The sequence below is a fragment of the Oryzias melastigma genome, linkage group LG19 (assembly GCF_002922805.2).
Source record: "Oryzias melastigma strain HK-1 linkage group LG19, ASM292280v2, whole genome shotgun sequence".
NCBI lineage: Eukaryota > Metazoa > Chordata > Actinopteri > Beloniformes > Adrianichthyidae > Oryzias > Oryzias melastigma.
In genome coordinates, this window is record NC_050530.1 from 18,568,453 (window position 1) to 18,592,833 (window position 24,381).

General features: G+C 36.8%; 1 protein-coding gene across 1 annotated transcript; it reads right to left on the minus strand.

Moving 5' to 3' along the window:
• Nucleotides 1–6,558: 6,558 nt before the first annotated feature.
• pdk2a (pyruvate dehydrogenase kinase 2a) lies at nucleotides 6,559–12,568 on the minus strand. Its single transcript, XM_024285328.1, has 11 exons — nucleotides 12,367–12,568; nucleotides 11,853–11,994; nucleotides 11,218–11,289; nucleotides 10,917–11,101; nucleotides 10,183–10,272; nucleotides 9,993–10,070; nucleotides 9,830–9,906; nucleotides 9,653–9,751; nucleotides 7,991–8,101; nucleotides 7,794–7,907; nucleotides 6,559–7,708 (listed from the first exon to the last, which is right to left on the minus strand). Exons 1-11 carry the CDS (start codon nucleotides 12,482–12,484, stop codon nucleotides 7,568–7,570), a joined length of 1,227 nt encoding a protein of 408 aa, XP_024141096.1. The 5' UTR covers nucleotides 12,485–12,568; the 3' UTR covers nucleotides 6,559–7,567.
• Nucleotides 12,569–24,381: the final 11,813 nt, after the last annotated feature.

Genomic DNA, 24,381 nt, shown 5'->3' on the forward strand with positions numbered 1-24,381 from the left:
GCACTTAGAGCTGCTTCATTGTAAATTCATTCGGTGATTTGCAAGAGAACAGGAACAAATTAATGTCAAACACGTATTCAAAGGGTTGAGGAGGAGTTTGTGGGTCTTGAATAGTTGGAGTCTGTTGCAGGTGCCAGAAGTTTTTACCAATTAACATCTGAAAGCTAAAGAATTCGTCAAATGTCTATCAGGTTGGAGGCGACACCGCATAGCGGATACTGGCTTTACATAAGGAATAAAAAAAAGTGACTCATGAACTGTGAGATAATGAGTCAACATGACCCCCTTGGCACTCCCTCATGGTTAGACTAACATACAAGAACCGATTTGTTTGCTGGATCAACAGTCACAAAGGTCCAATTACTAAATGCTTCGTAAAAGAGGTTGAGAAGATTACAAATGTTTATCTGTAAGAGGCTCAGAACTTACTAATAGTTGCTAAAAACAGAAGAACTCTGCAGCTGAGCGTTTGCAACACAAATGTTTGGTGGTTATAGTGATGTGACAAAGCAAAGTACCTTGTGCAATGTGAAAAAGTATGCAGTTTCCCTGCAAACGTCAAATGTTCTCATCGAGTCCCCTAGTTTTAGGAACTGTTAGGTTGGCTAAGAATGAACGATCGTCAAACTGAGCATGCCCAGACTGCTTTGTTATCTAAGCAAGAATAACCATTAAAGACAATTCTCTTTTAAAGAAAAGACCTTCAAGGTTCATCTGTTTCCAGGGCGTCTGTGATTGCTCACTGAAAGCAAACTCAGAGAAAGGATCGTGACAAAGTGCAAAGTACTGGTACGATCCGCAGAAACACATGAATGAAGGAAAACAAAACTGTGTCGAATTCCTTTACTAGTCTTTAAGTACTAAAAATCCATATGGTGTGGGAACATCTAGAGCTCTGGTTCCTAAAAACAGTTTGGATACCATACTCACTACTATTTTTTGCAAACAGCAAATATAACATCACAGATATCCCAAAGTAAACCTAATAAGTATGAACATTTTACAAAGACTACTTATGAATCCACTGTGTTCTGATATAGAAAAAAAATATACACAAAAAACGAAACACATTTATTTACACGAAAAAATGCTCAAACACAATGGATCATAAATATCTCATAAATATCTATACAAAGGAAAAAATAAACGTTTCTTGACATTAACCATTTTTATGCTCTACATGACTGCAATTTTGTCAGGAATATCTTGTTTGATCCACAACACTTCATGTTTTTTTGAACTTGAGTCATCAGGATTATTTCAGTTTGTTGCTCTTTTTTCAAATGGATTCTCTGAAGTATCTGAAATATAACGAAATACATGTTAGAGAACCATATATGTAAGGAGTGTATTATGTCACCTACATGGGACACCATGTACACTTACAAATTTTTGACCATTGAAGCACATTGGCTTTTTGTAGAGACTTCTGGGTAATTTATATGGCACTAGATTTTGCCATTGTTGATCTGGACAGTTCTACAAAATGTATAGAATTTGATACAACTTGTATCTATAATCATCACTTGCTTTCTGTATGTTAGCTATTTTGTCACAGGGCAGAATTTACATCAATGATCAACTTTACCCAACATAGAAAACAATTTTCATAGAAAAGCGATTTTGTGAAATTTTAGTTTAATTTAGTAAAGGTGAATCTCCCTAACAATTGGTATCCTTTAAGAAACAGAAATCCAGGACTTTTACTTTTTTTAATCATTAACACTGATGGAATGAAGCTTATTTTTTCTGCAGTGACCAATGTTGACTAAGTAGTTAAAAAGATTAAAAATAACGACAAAAATGACAAGAAGATCTAATTGTGTTGAACTATTCAAGTTGTTTTTAGAACTGTGTGTTCTTTTTGTGTTTGTGTTGATCATTGAAAGGTTCCAAACATGGACAACGTGGAGCTCATTTTACACTCTGAGGTTTCTATAGATCAACATCAGCTGATCTAAACACGGTCACGCAGCAATGTTGTTTACCCCATCACAGAGACACACACACTTACATGTGTCAAGTTTCAGGAGCAAAAACAGCATTTTTATCCAATACAACCTAACAAAAAACTGCACAAGAGTCCTTCTACAACCAAACCATCAGAAAAGACATGCGCAAAGGGGAATAATGTGCACACTAAGGTGCAGCGCAAGCAGATGTAGAAATAACTGCAGACAGGAACTGGAACTGAGTGAAGAAACCAGGTTCAATAGGTCAATCTGCTACGTGATGACCTGCTTGTGGTGACTAAAAGAGAGCTAAACAAACTAAAATAGAAAAAGATAAAGAGTCATTACAGTGAAGAGCAAAAGTTATAAAGATAGGGAAGATAAAGGGCAACATAAAGCAGAAAGCGTGAGAGGAAAACAAAAACTAGAAAAGAAGAGCAGATTCTGTGTCGTCACTGGCCCAAACCGGCTAAGGGGAGTTAGCTAACCTGCCTGAGTGCCGATGCGACCGAGCCTGGTTCCCTCTAGTTAAAAGAGGTTTCTTCTGTCCGTCCACATAACAGATGGAAAACAGAAAATCCTTCACAAGATACTTAAAAATGACCTGATAACTGTTTATTTTTCTGCTTTTATTCTATTCTGTATTTTCACTTATTTCTTTTTGTTTTACTATTCTATTTTGCTATTTTTTTTAACTTGCTACATACATTACTTGTATATTTTTTATAAGGCCCTATAATAGACTGGCGTTCTTTTCAGGATGTACCTTGTCTTCAACCAACAGCAGCTGGGATAGACTCAGGTGACCCCATGACCCTAATAGTGTGATGTTTAAATGTTTAGCACTCTTGAAACAACTTTGGTTTGGAAGCAAAATTCTATAAATATTAAAAATAAAATATAGCTCAACTAACCAACCTACACGAAGACATTTAAAATGAACGGAGTTACAGGACAGCAAACATGAACAAGTTTAACAACATTGAACTTAATTCTACCATTCATTCAATTGGAGTTAAATATGCATCAAAGCAAAAATGTATGTTTACGAGTAATTACACTGTTATTTTCCTCTTACATTTGTTAGTTTTTCTCTGTTTTTTTAATCAATGCATTTCTTTATTTTTGAAATTAGTTGTATTTCTGTGTTCTTTTTTTCTTGTTGTTATACTGTCTACAATTGAAATCAAACCGTCACAAACGGGCCGACGGCTGGATCCAAGTGCAGCCAGTTTTATAGGCACAGACAGCAGTACAGGAGTGTGAAGCACAGCTAAAAGTCCACAAAATAAAATCAGGGTCAGCCAGGCAGAAGACAGACACGAGCATGAGGGTATCACAGAGCAATCAGAGAGGTCAGAGTCCAGGTGAGGGTCGGGGCAGGCGGCAAGCGATCGGAGTTGAAGGCAAAGCGGGATCAGATGAAGAAGATCAGGTCAAGATGACAACGCTCAGTGATGCAGGCAGAGTGGCACAAACAAAACTTCATTGACTAAATACTGCTGAGAGTGGTTACAGATGGAAAACAGCTGAGGGGCTTCTGGGAGTGACAGCAGGGGCTGATGGGAAGTGTAGTGTGGAGATCCAGGAGGGGCTGGTACTCAGGTGATAGATCCCACTGATTGCCAGAGGCGGAGAACAGGAGACCGATTCAAGACACAAATTAAATTACACTGTACGGATGCCCTGCAATGGACTGGTAAATCATCCAGGCCAGGGATGGCCCAATCCAGGCCTCGAGGGCCGGTGTTCTGTACGTTTTCCAACCAACTTGCCATTGAAGCTCCTGGATTTGGACACCCAAGATCTAGGGTGCAGCCCACCTTTTTACGACAGTAGGTGAGATAGGCTCCAGCAACCCAGTGTCCATTCATTGGAAAATGAATGGATGGATGGATAATTAGCCTAGAAGATCAGCAACAATTAGAAAATTATATTAACACCAGACAGATCACTGATAGTCTGGAGATTAATTACATTCTTTTTTCAAGAAACAGACGGTTGCAGCCGTTTTGTTCAGGCTAGAGTTAGCTAATTGCTTCCGCTTGTGAGGTGATATCACTAAAATCCACAATGTTTCCCTCTACTGTGCTGACTGTTCATGCCATGTTTCCATAAATGTCTTATTTGTTCTTTATAAAGTAGAGACTGATGAAAAAAAGTTTTGGCAGATTTAGAATGTAAGCAACCTTTTCACAACATGTTACAAAGTGTTAATCGCCTTAGTGGTGTTGCATTTCTTTTTTTTAGTTTCTCAGTTACTGAAACCTTTTCACAGGAATAACCTGCCAGACAGAGCCATTGTTATGCAGGAATTCGTATGTTTTGCATCTAAAAGGGGGGAAAGGGAGATTAGCCACCAAAACTGCAACAGAAAAACATTGTTTAAACTGATGTATCAAGAAGGCAAGAATCATCGCTTTCATTTCCTCAAATCCAGTTGAAAATATTTGAGAGGAATGGAAAGAAGCTCGCAGAGAAAGCCAGAAGACGTAATCTATTATTAGCACATGCTTCAAGCTATTGGCTTTCAGCAGCATGAGCCTCACATGCCGCAAATGTAAAATACCCACAAGGCCGAGCCTCCGCCGTTCGCTCAGCGTAACCTCTGTCTTACTGGGCTCAGAGCCAAGAAACTGCCGGAAAAAAGTGTGATCCACCTCATCACCTGCAGGGATAATAGTGGCTGAAACATTTTGTACACTCAGTCAGAGAAAAACAGCAGTCAGACGGAAACCTTTCCACTCTTAGAAAGAGCAGTGCAGTCATGACTTTGAGATTTTTGTTTGCTTAAGATTGTGGTGACGGAATGGCTGTACAGTTTACATAACCTAGAAAAAAAAATACAATTTTTTAGTCATTTTTCATTGAATGTGAACATAAAACGTTTTTCCACTGATAGTTGAAAAGTGTTTTATTGTCAAATGATTCTGTTTCACCTTTTTCAATGATAATGACAACAGAAACTTCCCAAATGACCCAAATTATAAAAATTTATCATACCCCAGTTCTCACTACATTGTATTGCCTCCTTTTGTATCAATAACAATCTGAAGTCTCTTGTGGTTGTTGTCGATGAGGTTGTTTATTTTCTCTAAAGCAGTTCATTCTTCACGGCAGAAAACCTCAAGTTCCTCAAAATTCTTGGGCTGTCTTGCTTGAACTTCCCGTTTGATCTCCCCAGAGTGGCTCAATAATATAAAGAGTCAGGAAATTGAGACGGACACTCCAGAACCTTCACCTTGGCCCTGTGTTTTGGATCATTGTCTAATTGAATGTCCAAGTGTTTACCATGTGCGGCCTCCAAGCTGAAGGGTGACAGTTTTCCTCCAGTGTTTTCTGATAACGTGCTGCATTCATCTTGTTTCCAGTGTCTTTGTAGCTCACATATCCCAAACCATCAGCAATCCACCTCCGTGTTTCACAGTAGGAACAGTTGTATCTTCATAAAAAGCCTCGTTGACTGCTCTCCAAATGTGGCCCAAAAGTTCAGTCTGGGTCTTATCACTCCAAAAAACTTTGGTCCATAAGTTTGGAGGCTTATCTTTGAGCTATTTGGCATATTATTAGCAAGCTATTTTTTTTAGGATTTGCACAAAAATGTCTTTCTTCTGGTGTTTTGACCATGCAGCCCATTTTTCTTCAGGTGCTTCCTTATTGTACATCTTGAAACATCCACACCAGTTTTTCAGAAGCCCAATCTGAATTTGTCGCTTCTCACTTCCCCTCCATTTGAAGGGACAGTGTAAGTGCAAGTAGTGTCTAAAAAAATATTTTTTTCAAATTTCACCCTCCAAGCGGAGGGATACAAAAGCCTCCGTCACGAAGTGCTTTTCTTCATGTGGGTACGCTCTACACTACAGGTGTTTACATTTAAATGTAACTTTTTGTTGTAGCATGAGCTTTTTAAAGTTGTAAAACCCCTGTTGTTATGCATATTCAAGCACTGGAAGCGCCGCCCTAACGCTAGCGGACTGGCGATTATTGGTGACACCATCGAACAAAAGTGACGTCCGAAATACGAGGCATTATTTTTTATAACTCTTTGTTTGGAGGGCTAAATGAAGGGGAAGGGTGAAAAATAAAAATTTGGATTTGAAAAGTTTGACTGACATATCTTCTTATATCCTTTTCCTATTTTGTACAGTTTGGTTACCTTTTCGCGTAGATCTTTTAAAAAGCTAAAAGACCTTTTGAGCACACACATTGGTAACGGGTAAACGAGTCACAGGTGAAGGTGGAAACCTTCAGCTGCCTTTGAAATTATTTAATTACAGTAGATTGTGTGCATTTAAACTTTTGAACAGGATCATTATGATTTCAAAAGGATAAACTGTTTTTTTTGGACAATTAATGGCTTCACCCAACCACTAACTTTTGTGTTATATTCTATGAAAAATGACCCAATAATCATAAATTCTGCCAGTGAAAGTAAACTTATGACCCAAACTGTAGGTCCAAGTTCCTGAGATTGATCCCTTTTCAGTTTTAGAGCAGATCCAGTGAAGTTGGAAGCATGTGGAGTCAGCGTCTCTCCCATCGCTGCTCCAAAACCATCTCCCGATGTTCCCAAACAATCTGTTTTAAACACAACAAGAACACTGCGTATCGGATAGATCTCTTTATTTACAGTATAGACCACCGTTTGTCACAAAAAAGTGCAGCTATAAAAATAACATTTTTACATTGTGTATAATTCACAGAAATACAAAATAAACACACGCATGGACTGGACCCAGGACATTTCCTTTCTCACATTTGGCACAGTATAGGAAAAAAACTCAGAAACTGGCCTTTATGAATCACAAACTGGAAGAAAAACTCAAACGTGGCACCCTTTGGAGCTTTCCCAACACTCTCATACGCTGAAGCCGCCTCTATAGGAAGCTGCTAAATACTCTTGCGGCTGGTTGTGATGCGACACGGAAAGTGGGCCCTGTGGAGCTGCACATTCCCCCGTGAAGCAATCGTACTTGCTACAAATGAATGGACTACATTCAGCCTGGTCCAAAAAAACGGATGCTGAGTCAAGGATTCTTGTTTTGAAGGCTGAAATGAAAAGAAGCCTGCACAAGTATTCATGCATAAAGCACGCAGAGGCTTACATTTGTTCAGATCTGCAGAGCCAGCGGTGTTACAGTACTCTCAAATTAAACAAGGTGCAAGTATTCATTCTCGTGGTTCAGGTGTGATACACACTTTTGGGTGAATCTGCTACTATAAGGCATGATCAACAGGTTGTCCCTGTTTGGCAAAGTCCTCATATTCAACGGATGACTTCCTCTTCTCCTCGTTCCACTTTCGCTGACCTGCGACAGGCCGGGCGCCACCTTGGCCGCCCCGCAGGCGACTCTAATCTGCAGGACCTCAGTCAATCCCAGTTTATGCAGCACCACCAAACATCCTGTTTGTAGCCGTCTATGACAAAAACCCCAACGGGATGACAGAAGCTGAAAACAACATGCTGATGCTAAAAACAGGCTGGTCTTGAAAGGGTTCTCCAGGTCTGGGAAGGTCCGGTGCTCATCAGATGATGAGGTGATGGGAATATGGGAGACATTCTCTGGAGGCTCCGCTGTAGGTCGTCTTGAAGCACTACCTGGACTGAAACCTCACTAGGCCACCCTGTATTTGCGCAGATCTAGGGGTTCTTTGCTGGGGACGCACCAGTCATCAGCTTCTTGGCAAATTTTGTAGTTCTTCAAGGCGGTTTTGTTGTAGACTGGCAGCCTTTCGATGGAGTCTGTGGACAGTGCCTAGAGGAGAAACGACAACAAGTTCAACAAAAACTCTGTCTCGTCTGTGCTTTAAAAGTACAGAAATGATGACCATGTCACTCACCTTCAAGGATATGACGGCGTCTGTGCCGTAGCCCTCCATGGAATAAAGCTGCAGGTCCCCTTGGAAGTATTTTGCATAGAGGCGAGAAATGGGAAGACCGTAACCGAAGCCGGCCTGCAGAAAACAGAGGAAGACAACGTGGTTAAAAATAAAGTTGTTCCAAACATCCCGTTTCCTTCACCAGCATTTCTGCTTACTAGTGGTGTTCGCGAGTGCTCTCCAATCTGTGGAGCTGGAGCCGTGGAGTACATGTAGCTGAAAAGGTTCTCGATTTTGCGAAATGGGACTCCGCCGCCCACGTCGCTCACCTGAAGAAGCAAACAGAAGAGGGTGGTTAGGGTTAGGGGCGCGTGCACCGCAAACATCGGCCCCCTGGAAATGAATGAAGAATTCAAAACATGATAAATGTTTTCTTTATTTTATTCATTTTATATTTTATTTATTTTACTTGGAAAAAATTTTAATTGTTAAAAAAAGTCCTCTTTAAAATAAGAAAATAAATAAAGTAAGAAAAATCATTTTTTAAATTGTTTTTGTTTTTATTTTTTTCTTATCAACAATTTTTCTTTAAAATAGGCAAAAAAAATCCTCCAACAGGGTAAGAAAATCTGAATAAAAAAATATTTTATTTTTTACAGTAGTTTTTATAAAGTCTCCTTTAAAATAAGCAAAAAAAATCTTGTAATGGGGTGACAAAAATTCTTAATTTTTTTAATTATTTATTTTGTATTTTATTTATTAAAATATTTAAAAAAAATCTTTAAAAAAAGCAACAATAAATCTGTCAATGGAGTAATATATATAAATATATATTTATTTATTTAATTAAAGTAGATTTTCTTTTAATTAACAAAAAAAAAAATCTGCCGAAGGGGTAAGAAGAAATATTATTTTTTGCTTTTTCATTTTAGGTCCTTTTTTAATAAAAAAAAAAACAAAAAACTTTATTTAAAATAAGCAAAAAAATCTGACAAAGTAAGAAACATTCTTATTTTTTATTTTATTGATTTATTCATTATTTTTTAAATAAAAAGTTTTCTTTAAAATAAGCAAAAAATCTGCTGATGTGGTAAGAAAAATTCTTCATTATAAGAAAAAATTGTTGTCACTAAGACATGTTATCTCAAATTAAGATTATTTTTCAATTTAAACATTTATTGATAAGATCATTTTTCTTGCAAGACCGAAAATAATACAATTTGTCCAAAAAGAAACGTGTTTTTACTTTGTTAAAGTTTAGTTTTTGCTGTGCACACTGCAGGGATACAGAAGCCCCGCCCACTGTGAACACTCGGACTCAGCAAAAAGGGTGTCAGCCAAGCAAGTCCACATGGCAAACATGCATGAGGATCAGGGTCTGCTTTTGCGCAACGCTGGGTGGGGAGCTGCAGTAGGTCGAGCACGTAGTGACATTAAACGATGAATGCATACAAGAATAGGAAGTTTTATCTCTTAGGTGATAAAAGTGATAAGAAAGCAGGCGGCACTACTATAATTTCAGCCAGAGTAAGAAGCCGTTGATGACATGCTCTGCGAACGTTCAGAGACTAATCTTATCAGAGCCCAGGAGGGTGCCAAAAAATGAGGGCAAAGTCGTTGTATAAGAGCAGAAAAAATTTGGAGCACCGTGCCCCTGAAGTGCAAAACAAGGCAGTAAAATTCACCATTCCAGTGATCTGAAAGCTGATCAAAGACCAACAGCAGTTCCTCTGCGTAAGCTTTTTTTGGAGTAATATTTACACAGCTATAATCAAATAGTTTGTCATCAGCAGCTCCATAAAATCAAGTCATCTGGATTATTAGTGTGGATATAATTTACATGAATACTGTTTACTTTTGATAAAATGCACATAACTCACCTTGATGGACATGTCTTCACCGCCCAGAGACACCATGACCTTAATGGGTGGGAGGTTGTTCTTGTTCTCATGGGTCTCAATTGTAGCTCTCATCGCATTCTGCAAAAAGAAAAACTTAAATCTCAGTCTTTAAAGTCCCGTCATTCTGATCTGATCGTCTTGAGATGATTCTCTTACCTTAAAGAGCTCAAACAACATGTGATACAGGTGAGAGGGAACATATACAATAGATACGGGATGACTCTTCTTCTTGTCTGTGAAAAAAAAACACATATTTGAGGATTTACATGTAAAATATATATATATATATATTATTTAGATCAACAACAAATAAACTTACGGTTCATTTCTTGAAGCACAAGATCAGGGGAGCGGAGGTAATACTGGTCACACAGCATCTTAGCACTATGGAAGGCATCTGAAGGATACGAGACATTAAAAAAAGAATTAGTGTTAAAGTGGTGCCAAAAAAAAAGTTTCAAACCAATAAAACAAGTAATAAGACTCATTACAAAAGAATGGATTGATACCTTGCACAACTTCTCCAACTTGGCAGTGAGGCTCAATGCTCCCAATGGTGGTGGGGTGGGCGGGGTTTGTAGTGCCGTTAAAAACAAGAGCTGCAACAAGTCCAAACAAGAGTTTTGGAGAGTTATATAACCTTGTTATGTTAAAAAAATAGTTCATTAAAACCATAAGGTGGAACTGATGCCAATATTCTGTGAAACTGAATTTAAACTTGTGCGTCCTGACTTGTGTTCAGGAAATTGCTTGCAGGTGCCTTACATAAGATGTTTTGCAAATAGAAACCAGCTCACGAGTGACAAAGTCTGTGGAGATCAAGGGCGCATGAAGCATGAAGGTGGAACTTTATACCTTTGAGGAGGACATGCATGAGCAGCCTCTGTTCCACGGGTCGCACGATGCATGAGACACTTTCTTTTTTGTGCAACAAGCTAACTTTAGATGTCAGAAGATCTCTACTCATGCTGCATTAGCACACTTTATGTAAAAGGCCTTGAAAATGTTGTCGAACTCCACTAATCATTCCCAATATCTGGCTAGAGTTTGGCGTGAACCTGCCTGAACTGAATTTCTGCACGTCTGATGTCTGGTTTCCATGGCAACGAATGGAAATCAATAAGACAAATAAAAGATAAGAATGACGCTGGGATTATACAACTATATTTACATAGATTCAGACAAAGTGGGAGCTATTTCTGGTTAAGTAAATAGATGGTGAAAATCCAGAATTGTAACTCACTGTGTTGGTTGATGAGCATTCGAATCGAGATGCGGCTCATGTAGAAGCGGTCCAGGAAGTACTGGATGTTTTGATTGGTGACCACATCCTGGGGAAAAACCTCTTTGTATTCGATGACCCCCTGAGCCATGGTCGGCACCACGTCGTTGTGTCTGTTTCGGATTGTGACCAGCGCGTCTGCAAACCTTGGGAGGGACATGCAGCAGGTCAGGAATGCAATTTCCAAGCGTTATGCTGGACATGAAGGATGGAAACAAGCCTCGCAGGCACGACGTGTCCCTGCCAGAGCACGAAGACTTACTCTCCAAGGATCTGTTGGTCATCAGGATTCTTGTCCAGGAATTCTAGGATGTCCATCAGACTCTGAATGTACCTAAAGAAGGAAGTTAAAAGTTGTTAAGCTTTGGTTTTTTTTCTTCTTTTGTTTTAAAAAAACAGATGTAAATTTATCTATTGTACTAATTCTGGAATTTGTATGTTATAGCTATGCTAAAACATTGATTCATTCATTCAATATATATATTATACGTAAATAAATCCAACAGAACATGGTTGAGTAGGGGTGTTTAAAAGGGAAGCTAAGTGTTTTTCTGAGCAGAGCTGAGTTCACAAAGGGAGCAGACACAGACCACCCCAACAACAGATCACGTGGTGTGTGTGACGAGAAACTAGAGGAAAGGTCAGAGCTGAGCAGCTCTTCTCACGGTTGCCACCTAGAGGCAGCCGAGTGAAGTGCAACTTGGTCAAAGGTTGTTGTTTTCGTCCTGACTGTAACGTTATGTAATGTGCGTGGGGGAAATGAACCATCCCAGCCACGATCAGCCACCATGACTTTCAAACTGGCTTTAAATAAAGCTGAACTAAAGGAAAATACTGTTTAAAAATATATTTTTGGTTAAACTTTTCACACTAAAAGCCAAACAGTTGGGGTCTCACCATCTCTGCACCATTTGCACTGAAGGGGTGGTGAGCAGTTTGGCAGGCAGAAGGTTGATTTCCTTCATGATGTTTGAGAGTCTCACAGGCAGTTCTTGCCTCAAAAAGACAAAGGATGTCTTCTCGCAGGCATTGATGGACCCTGACAATGCAAAGAGAGGAAAAAAACATGAAAACTTGCAGTGTAAGAAACTTTTAGGTGAAATTGTTTTTAATTTTGAGCACATGAACATATTGTTTTGCTAATTGCTTTAAATGTAGTGATTTTCCCCCTCTGGTTGGTTACCAGAAAATAATTCGAGGTATAAATGTGTTTATTTTGCATTTTCTGGGGTTCAATGAGCTCAGATCAGAGCTGATGCAACTCTGATCGAGGTGAACATGCTCTGCAGACTGGACCCTCGCGCACAAACCTACCACAATAAACCATTTTAGCACCAAACTAAGACATTCTAAGCAAATGTATATAATTCTAAAACGTCTAAAAGGTTTTTATGCATAGTAAACCACTCACCGAAATCGATGAATTGCTTCATGGAAAGCGGCGAAGGTGAAAACTTGGAGAAATGGTCGATGTGTTTGGGCAGGCTGGCTAAAGCAGCGTTCTGCATGATAAACCGAACCGACTTCATGGTTCTGGTGTTGATCTCGGCTCCTCTCTGTGTCAACAGCGTTTGATGCTAGCTTAGCAGCAGAGGTGCACTGCCCCGTTTTCAGCACTGGAGGGGTGTGGCCAGCAGAGGACCAGAGAGGGAGGCTCGGCCAATCAGAAAAGAGAAATCTTATTTTTCATCCGGATTGACCAATCAGGGGGCTCAGAGGGCGGGGCTTAGTAGTCTTCTTGGAACACCTCAAAGAAATTCGAGGCGCCAGCTCAAATGGGCATGCGTGTTTACTTGCTGCCCCACTTGTTTCCACGTTTTTGAACGTGCGCGTTGACCTTGCCCGAATTTTCTTGAAGGGTGGAGCCGTATAGTTTCATAATTGAAAACAATGTATTGCTACATAATTTTTTTTTCTGTACTTTGGCCCATTTTTTGGTTAAAATTTCAAAATAAAAGTAGATTATTTGCTAGAAAACAGTACAGGAAGCTTCATTCATTTTTTTCCCCCACACCTGCTGATCTTGGCTTGGGTTACATGGGTGGTTGAAGTCATAAGGGTGGAGAAGAGTACACGCTGGACAGGGCACAGTACAACACAGATAAACAACCACGCTCACTCGTATTTCTCATCAACACTTACCTACAGTGCGTCATGGATTTTTAGACAGTGAGAGAACACTAAAGCACATGCAGAACACAGACTACTACTTACACTTATCTAACACTTTGCAGGATAAGTCTAAAACAAAAGTCCCTTGAGTTTGATGTTTTTAATATGTTCTTATGGCATTTCTCCCATGATGGAGGACATAAAGAAATAAGGAAAATTTGCTCAAATTTACGTTTCTGGCAATTGTAAATCAGGAGCAGACAAAAAAAAAAAATGCCATCAGAAAAACACTTTAAAAATAGATTAAAAAAAATTATCGTTGTGAGTCTTTAAGTGTAGTACAAGTATACTTCATACTTCAGCCTCGTTTCCATCGAGCGGTCCAGTATGGTATGGTCCGATCCAGTATTTTGAGCGTTTCCATTGTAAAAGGGATCCATTAAACAGTACCAACTGTACATCTTGAGGGCCCCCATCTGTTGTAGGTCCACAGAAAAATGGACGGTTGAGGCAGAGCTGAAGTAGCCACCCATTGATTGGCAGAAAGTGATGATGGCATTAGAAAGCGCCAATTTAGCGCTAAGCTAGCGAATCCATTTTCCTCTTTACGGCGGTATTCTTCTTAGCTACCTACAATCTTTTAAAAAAAACCATTAAATTCTTGTTATACAGAATGTACAAAAAGTAAAGCAAGAAAAAGATGAGCTGCTGGATGACCTTCATTGTCATTGCTTTACTAGTCGTTGGGCTAAAATGACGCAATGACATGCTAGCGGTCAATACCACACCGTGAAAGCAACCCGCTCAGTGGAAGCGAGGCTTAACTGAGTGGAAAAGCTCATCAGAAGTAACTGTGCTGTACTCTACTACTCCTTACCACACCATACCAAACCATACCATACCGTACTGTACCGTACCGCTCAGTGAAAACAAGGCTTTAGTCTAAACCAGGGATAGGCAACTCCAGGCCTTGAGTACTGCAGTATCTGCAGAATTTCCAGATATTCAAGCCCTACTCAAGACGGATTATCTGGTTCAGGTGTGTCCAGCCAATTAAAACATGCCAGAGGAGAGTTTGTTGGAAAAAAATTGCAGGAATGCGCTCAATGCCTGGAGTTGCCTATTCCTAGTAGTCTATACTAATACTGTTTATTTGAAGTTTATGTTTTATATAGGCTACTATCACAAATGTTCCAATTTATTCTGAACAAACATGTACATGGTCTATAGCAGGAACTTCAAACTTTGCAGGCCCCAAGTCAATATTTTGCGGCCCCTGCCTTAATATTAAGATTCAATGTCTACTAAGCAATATCTTCCGCATGTGTCGTACTGTGTGATGTTTCAGCTTTATGCTTAAAATTTTGCATATATTGTTGTTGGATCTGGTCATCAGAAAAGTCCTTAGCAACAGCCGCTAGCGTCCTTAGCTCGTCGTGTCACAGGACACGCAGAAGATATGAACAAAAGTTCAATAAATGTGTTCAGTAGACATAGACAACAACCCAAAGATAGAGACATTGGATGCAAAAACATATTTTTGGCACAAATGGAACCCCATACGGACCAACCTCAAACAGACTTTGCCTTGAAATTGAGTTTGAGAACCCTGATTTATAGTATACTTACTATGCTTATACTCAAATATACCTAATAAAATAAACTGGAAGTATACTACCTTTTGTATCCAACAAAAATGTACAAACTGTGCCTGTTAAAAGACAGCCAACAGCCAGGTAATCAGGTGTGCATAATCATATGTCAATAACACTAACACTATCCACTAATAAAGTTCGTCCCCTCTTTCAGTTGTGCTATAATAAACCCACATTAAGTCAATATTTAACCCATAGTTGCTTTACTACAGAGATCTACTGCAGCAACAGCTTTATTCAGCTGTTACATCTAAGCTGAAACAGTGTCCGTGATGTTGTCTGTTGTGTTCAAAGACAAAACACAGGTATCTGTTTTCAAAGATGTTGCATTCCCAAACAAATCAGGAGCCAGCATGGCTTTGTGACCATGCAGATAAGTTAAACACACTTTTACGAGCCAGTAAACACATTATTTTTAGCAGTGTTGCATACTGTTTTTCTTTCTTATTCCTTATATTATCTTTTCTCCAGTTCAGACCGTTTTACTGACAAATAGTGTGCAGTTTTGTTTTCTGAACACTTCTCTACTTTTTGTGTGTACTTTAGAATGTTTTCTATTAACTTTGCCTGATTTGTGCATCAATATACTTAAGAAAAAATGACACTAAATGTAGAAGATCCAGTGGTGGAGCTTTGTCTTACAACAGGTAAACTTTAAAGGCATGGATCTCTGATAATGATGAGTTTTAGTGCCTACGGATAATGTGCAGTCATCATCTACTGGGCTCACAGTGAAATAAATACAAATGGATCAACATTTTATGCAATTAATTTGTTGTTTTATTAAAATTTCTAGGAAATGAGGCAGTATCTTCCACCTGAAACTAAATAACCTTTTACTCTAATTTAGCCCCAGTACTCTACTTGTACTTGTCAGGCCTTCTTCAGAAAAACAATCAGTTAATCTTGTCTTCGTTTACTCCTTGCAGACCGGCAGAAGTTCGTTCACTGTGAATGATTCTGTGGACAAACGCTTTGTTTCAAATTGAATAGAAATGCCTCCGTCAGGGAACAGACTGTCCTGGTCAAACCTTCCATTACATAAGCCAGGACCGCATCCCACTGTTGTGATTGCCCCATATAAGCCAGCTGGTCGTGCTACTGAATCAAAACATCACTTTGGAATATTAGGAACAACAACAATAAAGGAATGTGGGCTATGAAATGTCAGAAATGTTTTACCAGTAAACAGCGCACAGTCATGTTCTCATTTCAGTAAATAAATAGAGTATCATGAACTCTAACAACCAACGGATATTTTATATTAAAAATACCACTTTACTGGGGAAAGAAAATACTTTGCTTTGAAAATATCAAATTTTAGTCAATAAATTCTATCAAGGAAATAGTTTTTATGTTTGTTTGTTTTAATACTCGATTGCAAAATCAAGATTTTGCTATGTAACTTTTGTATTGCTCAATGCTGTTTTTCCTGTTCTATTTCATAATGGTTCCATTCATCACATCGACTCCATTAGTGAAAGTGGGTGGGGCTTAAACACCCGGGACGCCCTAATATGGTCGTTTATAGCAAAACTGGAGGGGTGAAGAAGTCACTAGGAACAGCAGGAAATTACTACGGCACTAAAATCGCACCAACAAATCACTCAACACAAAAAAATATTACAGTTCACAACGACGATGAAAAAAGCAAAAATAAATAAAAATAAGAAATAAAAACAACATCGCATTTTGGAAATCAAAACAAATTTAAAGAATCCAAAACACAATAAGAAAAAAAGACATGAAATAAAAATGAAATGTTTTGGAAAGCAAAAATTATTTCCAGAAATTTTACGGAGCATATTCAGCATAACTTCAGTTAACATTTGGTTGAAAGGATGAAAAAATGACATCATCCACTCATTGATGACCCGCGGTACATTTTCAGGTTTTTATTTTGTTCAGTTTTTTACATTTCACTTTGATTTCTGGAAATGTATTTTGTTTTACTCAAAGGGTTTTCTTCTTTTTTTTGTAAATGTGTTTTGGTTTTTGGAATTTGTCCTGATTTCTAAAATCTAATGTTGTTGTTTTAATATTTTAAATTATTGTGATTCTTAATATTTTTCTGTGATGACTGATTTGTTAGTGTGATTTGAAATTTAGGGCCACCGTAGTTACCTGGGAAATTTGTGAAGTTGCGTCTACTTTAGGATATCAAATACAGACAGTCTGTTAGAAGCTTTTTTTTTTGTGAGTGGTTTGGAAAACATTTCCAAAATTCAAACAGCCATAAATCCCAGGAAGATGAGATGATGTCAGATTATCAGCCAATGACCTTTTAGGCTCCACCCCCAACAGCTTAATTAGGAAAGTCATAAAGAAAAAGGCAATTGTGAATATCATTTGAAAATATCACAGTTTAAGGCTGTCTTGGAGAATAAAAAAAAACTATAAAAAAAAACGTAATTGATTATAATTTAAGAAACTAGTAGAATAACAAGCAAGTTTTAAAGGAAAATATATGCAAACCAATGTACAGTAGTTAAAATTTAGTTTAAAGTTATTGTAGTAATTTAACACATTCTTGTATTTTTATCCATTTATAATTATTGTTATGGTAGATTTTTTTACATCAAATAAATTAATATTTTTGCTAAATTATGAGCATTTTGGATCTCCGTAGAATCTGTGGTTCAGCAGTCATAAATCTGCTGCAGCCTTTTGTGATTGAATCTTCACAGCCTAACTTATTAAAATCAGGTGATGTTTCTTTTTGCAGCATAAATGAGTCATAGACTGTGCAACACACTTCACACCAGTGCTCCAATTATTTATACTCGTGCCAGATTTGTACTATTTTTTTTTTCTTTTAATAAAACCATTTAAGATTCATGCGTCTGCAGAGATTTTCAGTTGCTCAGCATAATTAAATCAAATATCTGCTCGTGATGCATCTTTCAATAAACATGCAGGTTCAGATGTTGCCATGGCAAAACGCTCAGCCTGTTCTTAGCTCTATTGGCTCAGATTATTTCAGTGTTTTCATGTTCAAAGATTATTGAATCATCGTCAAATCCACTCTGATGAGTTTGAATCCTTCTGTTGTGAACATTGAAATGTCAAATCAGAGTTTCAGAATCAAAGATAAACATTTAAAATTTAAACCTCTTTTGTTCATCGTTACATTTTGAAGATAGAAATGCTTTCCTCTGTTGCCAAGCAGGGGAATTAGAAAGTTATGCCTTTGGCTATTTTGTCAGGCAGTGTGCTTTCCAAACCTTATTAAAGCAGGAGCAATGATTGCGTTTTTTCTATAGGAAGACATGAAAAATGAAAAATCTTGTAATTTTCTCCACTTTTTAAAACAAAGTTCATCCAAATTACAACTATTAATACGTTTACTGGCTCTGCTAGTGATTATATTGCTAACAATAATAAGAATCATAAAAATAATTAGACTTCTCTGAATAGAAAGTGGTCTAGGACAGCCACTATTTGCTGAATTTATGAGCCTCTGACACCACCTGGCTTCCGTAGGTAAGTTTAACACAACAATCTTGCACAAAAGTCTGCAGTGGCTAATGATATTTAAAACTTAGTTTCAACCTACCTGTTTTTTTGTCACATGTAATGAAAAAAACAAACTGAATATCATACTAAATTCAAAATAACATTTTGCAGATAAAAAGTAAATACTTTTTCTCATATTAAATTATTTTATTTTCTCTTTTCTTGTAATGATTTTGAGGTAAAATGACTGTTTTATGCCAACTAAAAGGAGGATTTGGAGAGAAATGCAAATACTGCTTCATGTTTTTAAGTTTAATTATGTTATTATTCATGGTTCTGTCAGTGCCTTTAATCCAAAATTAATGTGAGATGAAACACCAGTAAAAGCTGCCGCAATGTTTCCACGGATACCGTCTTTATTCTGAGCACACCAAGAGTTCGTGCTTTGAGCTTTTGATGGTTCAAGGATTGTGTAACTGCACTAACATTTAAAAATAAAGAGAAAAAAAACAGAAAAAAGTCAGATTTATGTTAATTAAAAAAAAAATACTGATAAAAGTTTATTAATCGATTTTGCATTTATTACTATAAACATTTTTCTGAAATATATAAAAGAGGAAATAAAACAATCAATTTAATTTCAATGTCTTGTCAAAAAAAAGAAAAGAAAAATAGGAAATGTTCACATATTTTTTTCCATTACAAAAGATAAACAGCTCACTTATAAAATAAAATCTATACAAACGTATCTGGAAAAGTACTGCAGTTATTTCTGTATTCCTGACAGCGGGGCGTCTAACTTTAACCTGTGCTGTGAGCTGTTCCTTTCCTGAAAGTGTTCTCTACCGTCTCCCTATTTTAAGGATGGTCGGATTGTTAGCTAGAAATGTGCAAATGCAACAAATGAGGTGACTGAAGCTGCTGAAGGGCTGCGGTGGCAGCATCATGATATGGGATTATTTCCTGAATATTCTGTCTTGGCACTGAGAGTATTGAGTGAAGCAGAGTTTAGACGAACCACAATTCTTGGATGTATTATGAATTTTAGAATGTTTTCATGATATTTGATTACACCCATTGGCCCTATAAAGATTGACTTTTTAAATTTTTGTTTATAATTGAAAAAGGTTAATGCAAAAAAAAGTTTGCGATTTTACAATGACTTTACAGATTCATTTATGTCAAGGGTGATTTTTTTTCATTAATTCTGACTTTTAGCGTTTGGGTTTGCTCAGTCGGGTCGTCCCAGACTTGCTCAAACTGGCTAAAATAGGTCCTTTAATTGGACCACTGTGACATTGTGATGCTCTCTTTTTTTAAGGACAGAAGTCCCTGTTAGAGAGGATTTTTAGATTTTGTTCTCTATTTTTTCTCAAAATACAAAGTAGTTCACAGATTCTGATCAACAAACAAAAGTAAATCATTTTCTTTAATATTAAGGAGCAGAACAAATATTTAAATATAATAATGATTGTCAAAATACATATATGCAGTCATAATCTCCTTTTCATAGCTCACAGATGAATGAAACGTTTAATTTTAGATTTGAAAGGCAGGCGGATCGTGTTTTTAAAGCAGGTTTGGTGGAACAGAGGCTACCCCCCAGTACTTTTCCGCTCTCTATCAAACTGCATTCCTCCTGGTAGTCAGTCAGCTGCTGCTCCCCACTCACACGCTGCCCGGCGTGTCAGGCCTAAACGGTGGGGCATTCTGTGCCTGTCCTACTGGATGAGGGGGGAGCAACAGTGGAAATTTCCTTCAACCTGAGCCGGAGGAGGCTCTGGGTTTCCCATCAGGCCACAAATTACATTTTAAGTTTCATTTTTTGTGGCTAAAGTTTAGATGACATTCACTTAAAGTAATAGTCCACACTATAACGCTCTTCTAGATAAAAGGAAGGGAATTATTGGAGTAATTCAACTTAATTTCACCGTCGTCTTTTTGTTGTTTATGTAATTCATCTCTGCAGCATTCATTCTGGATTTGAGTCCCATTAATGTTAAAAAATAAGTTTATACCAAAGATTCTCAGCTGATGTTCTTCTTTTATGGGCTAACATCCTATTCAAAAAAATCAATGTTCATGACTAATTAAAAAAACTGGTAAAAGCAAAATAAAAACAGATTCATTTTCATGCAATTTTTATTTCTTGGTAAATATATTCAAGCAACCAGTTTCTCCCTTTATAATGTGTCTGAAAGCATCAATATTTTAACATGGGTGATTAATTACAAAGTTTGGACTCAAAGCATTAACTGAAAAAAGAAAACAAAACAGAAGCATCAGGGGTAAATTGTTCAATACTGCCCTCTAGCTTAGAGAGTAGGTACTAAAAATATTGTATAAATATATTTTTCTCTCCTAACTCTTATATATCTAGTAGGTTCATAGATTGCATTTATGCAGCATCATATTAGATACTCATTATTACAAATATATTTTTTTTATTTGAAACATACAGTTCAGTCTCTCTTTTGGGGGATCCTTTATTATTTTTGCAGCACAAAAAAGCCTAAAGTTGTGACTTTTTATCTAAAAAGTTGCAAGATTTTTCTTTTTTAATAATAAATTTCAACCAAAGACTGTATGAATACATAGTTTTTAGAGAGGTTGTTTATTAAGGTGCAGATTATGTAACCCGTACTTATAACATTTTATACTGCAGTAAATAAAAAAACTTTTTTCATGTTTATACAAAAGCAACAAAAAAACTTGAACAAATACATAATCTTAGTTTGATCTGTAAATTTTACATTTTATTTTTATTTTGAAAAGTTACATTTGAACAACAGAAGAAACAGAGTCGGCACACTCAGGTTTTATTAGCTTTTCTTGTGCCTAAATCAAATTAAATTTAATGCAAAAACAAAACAAAAAAAGTATTTTTTTATTTTGGGGAAAAAAATCTTTTTGTTAAGTTTAGCTTAGCTAAGTTTTGTTTATATTTAAATGTGACTATAGGTTCCTAAGCCTTAATTAATTTAAAACAAATTGGATTTGACAAAATCCCACAGATTTATCAAACTCATTACAGAATTAATTAAATGCATCGTTTCAAGAAAACAAAACAAACAAAAAGTAATTAACATAAATGCAAGAAGAAAATAATTGTGTTTATTAATAATAAATAGAGATTTTTTTCAGGCATACACACAGTATACACTAGATGCATTAAATATAGTGATTATTAACTAAATTCAAATAGATTTTGTTTCATTGCTTGAAAAGGAGAATCAAACTTTAATTATATTTTGCTATATTTAACACAATTATGTACAACTACTATTTACTCATAAGTAAATGCTAAAAGTCTGAAGCTGAATTTGTTTTTCAGCTGTTTCAGTCAGAAAGATCCCTAGGAAAAGATACCTTCTATCTTTTAAATAAGTCCTTTTAATACATTATAATTGTATCTGTGTATTTTTCACATGTTTATCTACAAATTATTAAGTCTTCGAATTAACTGACTTATTGGATCATTAATAAAACTTCTTCCTTCCATCTGATAACATCATATAAGCTCATATTTCACCTAAAATATAAAAACCCACAATATTTCTTTTAAGCCTCACATGAGAAAGTCACAAACATGCCTGCAGACTTTGTTCACAACCTTTAACCAATCTTCCAGATCTCTCTTTGTGCTGAGGATTCAGGCGAGCCAACACTCCGTCCATGGAGACGGGCGTTTCCTCTCAACAGTCCGTGCTGATGGAGCTTTGCTGTTGTTTTCTTAGAGAACTATTCTCCCTTTGCATTAATAAATCATGCTTTGACTGTTTCAGTTTTGGTGCTGACAGTCAACATTTTTTCTCTGCTATTTAACATCTCCCCTACATGATGACACACTGGGTCACAAATGCGAGCATGTGCTGAAATTTAAATGTGATGGAGTCCTCAGAGGTTCTTCTATTTCTTGTTCACATGTGAAAAAGCATATTTAAAAAGCAGTTTGTATTCTGTAGAGGAAAAATGTTAGTTTAGTGTTTCTTTTCGGCCTTCCCCTTCAGTAAATCACCATAGTCCACACATGTGAGGTAAATTTTATACGACAATATGAGGCTTTTAAACCAAAATAGGCCAGAAAGAATTATTTCCTTCATTTTTGTAGACTGAAATTATACAATTTATCAAGCGCTAATCCACTATTTTTTCACCAGATATAATTGATTGGCATTAATAAATGTTAACGCTTTAATTATTTTTGATTAAATGTTCACAGCCTGACTTTTGATGTATTTGATTTGATTGTAAGTGTTTCCAGGGGTTTTTTATTTATGATTACCGGTATGCAGTTTTTAGCCAAAAAAAAGTGTTGTTTTATAGGACAAAATTGTTCTATAATGTAGCAGTATTTCTTTAAAATATTTACCTCAGAGTTGTGGATGAGACTGTTGATGCAAAGCAACCCTGCCCCCCTTCCCATCACCCATAACTGAGCTCTGAGCTCCCACTAGCTTACAGCCCCTGATAACCCCAATATAACAATACTGGTGGAACAAAAATGGCGAGCAATATCGGATTTATCCAGCCGGACAGATTCCAGCTAAGACAAGCAAAACGAAGACGTACATGGATCTTTTTGTTCAGAATGAAGAGGAGCAGGGAGTTTGAGGCCCACCCAGTGTATTTTCTGCATGACAAATACAAACTGGATTTATTCGTTTTGCTCTGGATTCACAGCAGTTTGACTAAAGTACTCAGAAATACAATTTTAAGCTTAATTTCCTTTATATATGTCTTCCATCATCAGAAAAATGCCACAAGAACATGTTAAAAACTAGGATTCAGTAATTGGATTCAGTGAAATATTGCAATACTTCATATTTGAATTCATTTAAAAGGCTGCCAAAATGATATTTAATTAATAATTTATAAGAAAACATGCAGTTCCACCTAAAACTCTTAACCTCTAACTGGCAGCAAACCAACTACAAGATCTCACAAAAACCTTCTTGTAGATGTGAAATCGTAGTGTGACATAAGTGTGGTTGTGGTGATTATAACGATACCAAAAAACAAGTATTGAAGTGTTAGTGACTCATAATTTAAAATAAAAGTCAATACTGGAAATGCTATTTCATTTTCACAATGTACCTGCATTACTTGTCTTTTAAATGAAATTAAACCGTGACAAAGCCAATGGACATTGTTTTTTTAGTTGTCACATTCTGCAGCACAATAAGTGTCTCAAAAATCTGTTGGAGTCTAGATTAAGAAGTTCCAAGGGCGCACGACGATGACGTCAGAGATCCTCCTCCTCTGGTTTGGTTTGTGCTGTTGTGAAGCTAAATGCCGTTCTCGTTGATTTATATATCATTTCCAATTAACTTGCATTTTTTAAAACATTAAAGACTGAGAAAAGCGGGATACTCTGTGGATAGTTTGACAGTCTGTTATGCCGCCGTGTTCTCTGGCTGCAGCCCGACGTGTCCAGCGCCGATCACGCGGTCAACATTCCGGCAGACAGACAGCTATGCTGGGGCTGGATCATGCTTAGACCTTCAAAACTTTGGGATATTTTGCATATTTTCACATTCTGAGAATTGCTTTTTAATTTCATTTAAGAGACGAATATTGCAGTTAGATTTTGAAAATGAAAAAGCATTTCTGTTAATACATTTTCATTTTCAAATATGATATTTCTTATTGAATTCTGGTACAAATTTATCAAATAACTTTTTGAAAATGAAATCACAAATGACATTTAGTTTATCATTTCATTTAAGTTACAGAATGAGGTGAGTTGAAGAAGAAAAAGCTGTTCTAATAATTGCTTTTTAATTTCATTAAGAGACAAGTCATTTCATAAGAGATAAGTAATGAAGGTGTAATGTGAAAATGAAGTAGCATTTCCAGTTTTGACTTCCATTTTAAATTATGAGTCATGCACGTTTCCATAACATTAAACAGAAACAAGACAACAGAAATTTGAATCTAGTCAAAGATGTCAAACAAAGGATAATTAGTCATGAAAACTGATGGTAAAATACACATAATAATAATAAATAGTTCAATTATTACTCTTTAACATAATTAAACCAATTATTTATTTTGCACATTGTGACACAATGAAACCATTAAATACTAAGATTGTCTGAAATGAGTTCAGACAATCCAGGGCAAACCTCCACCTCTCTAACTCCACCTCCACCTGTTCCCTGCTCTCACTACAAATCACAATATCATCTGCAAACATCATA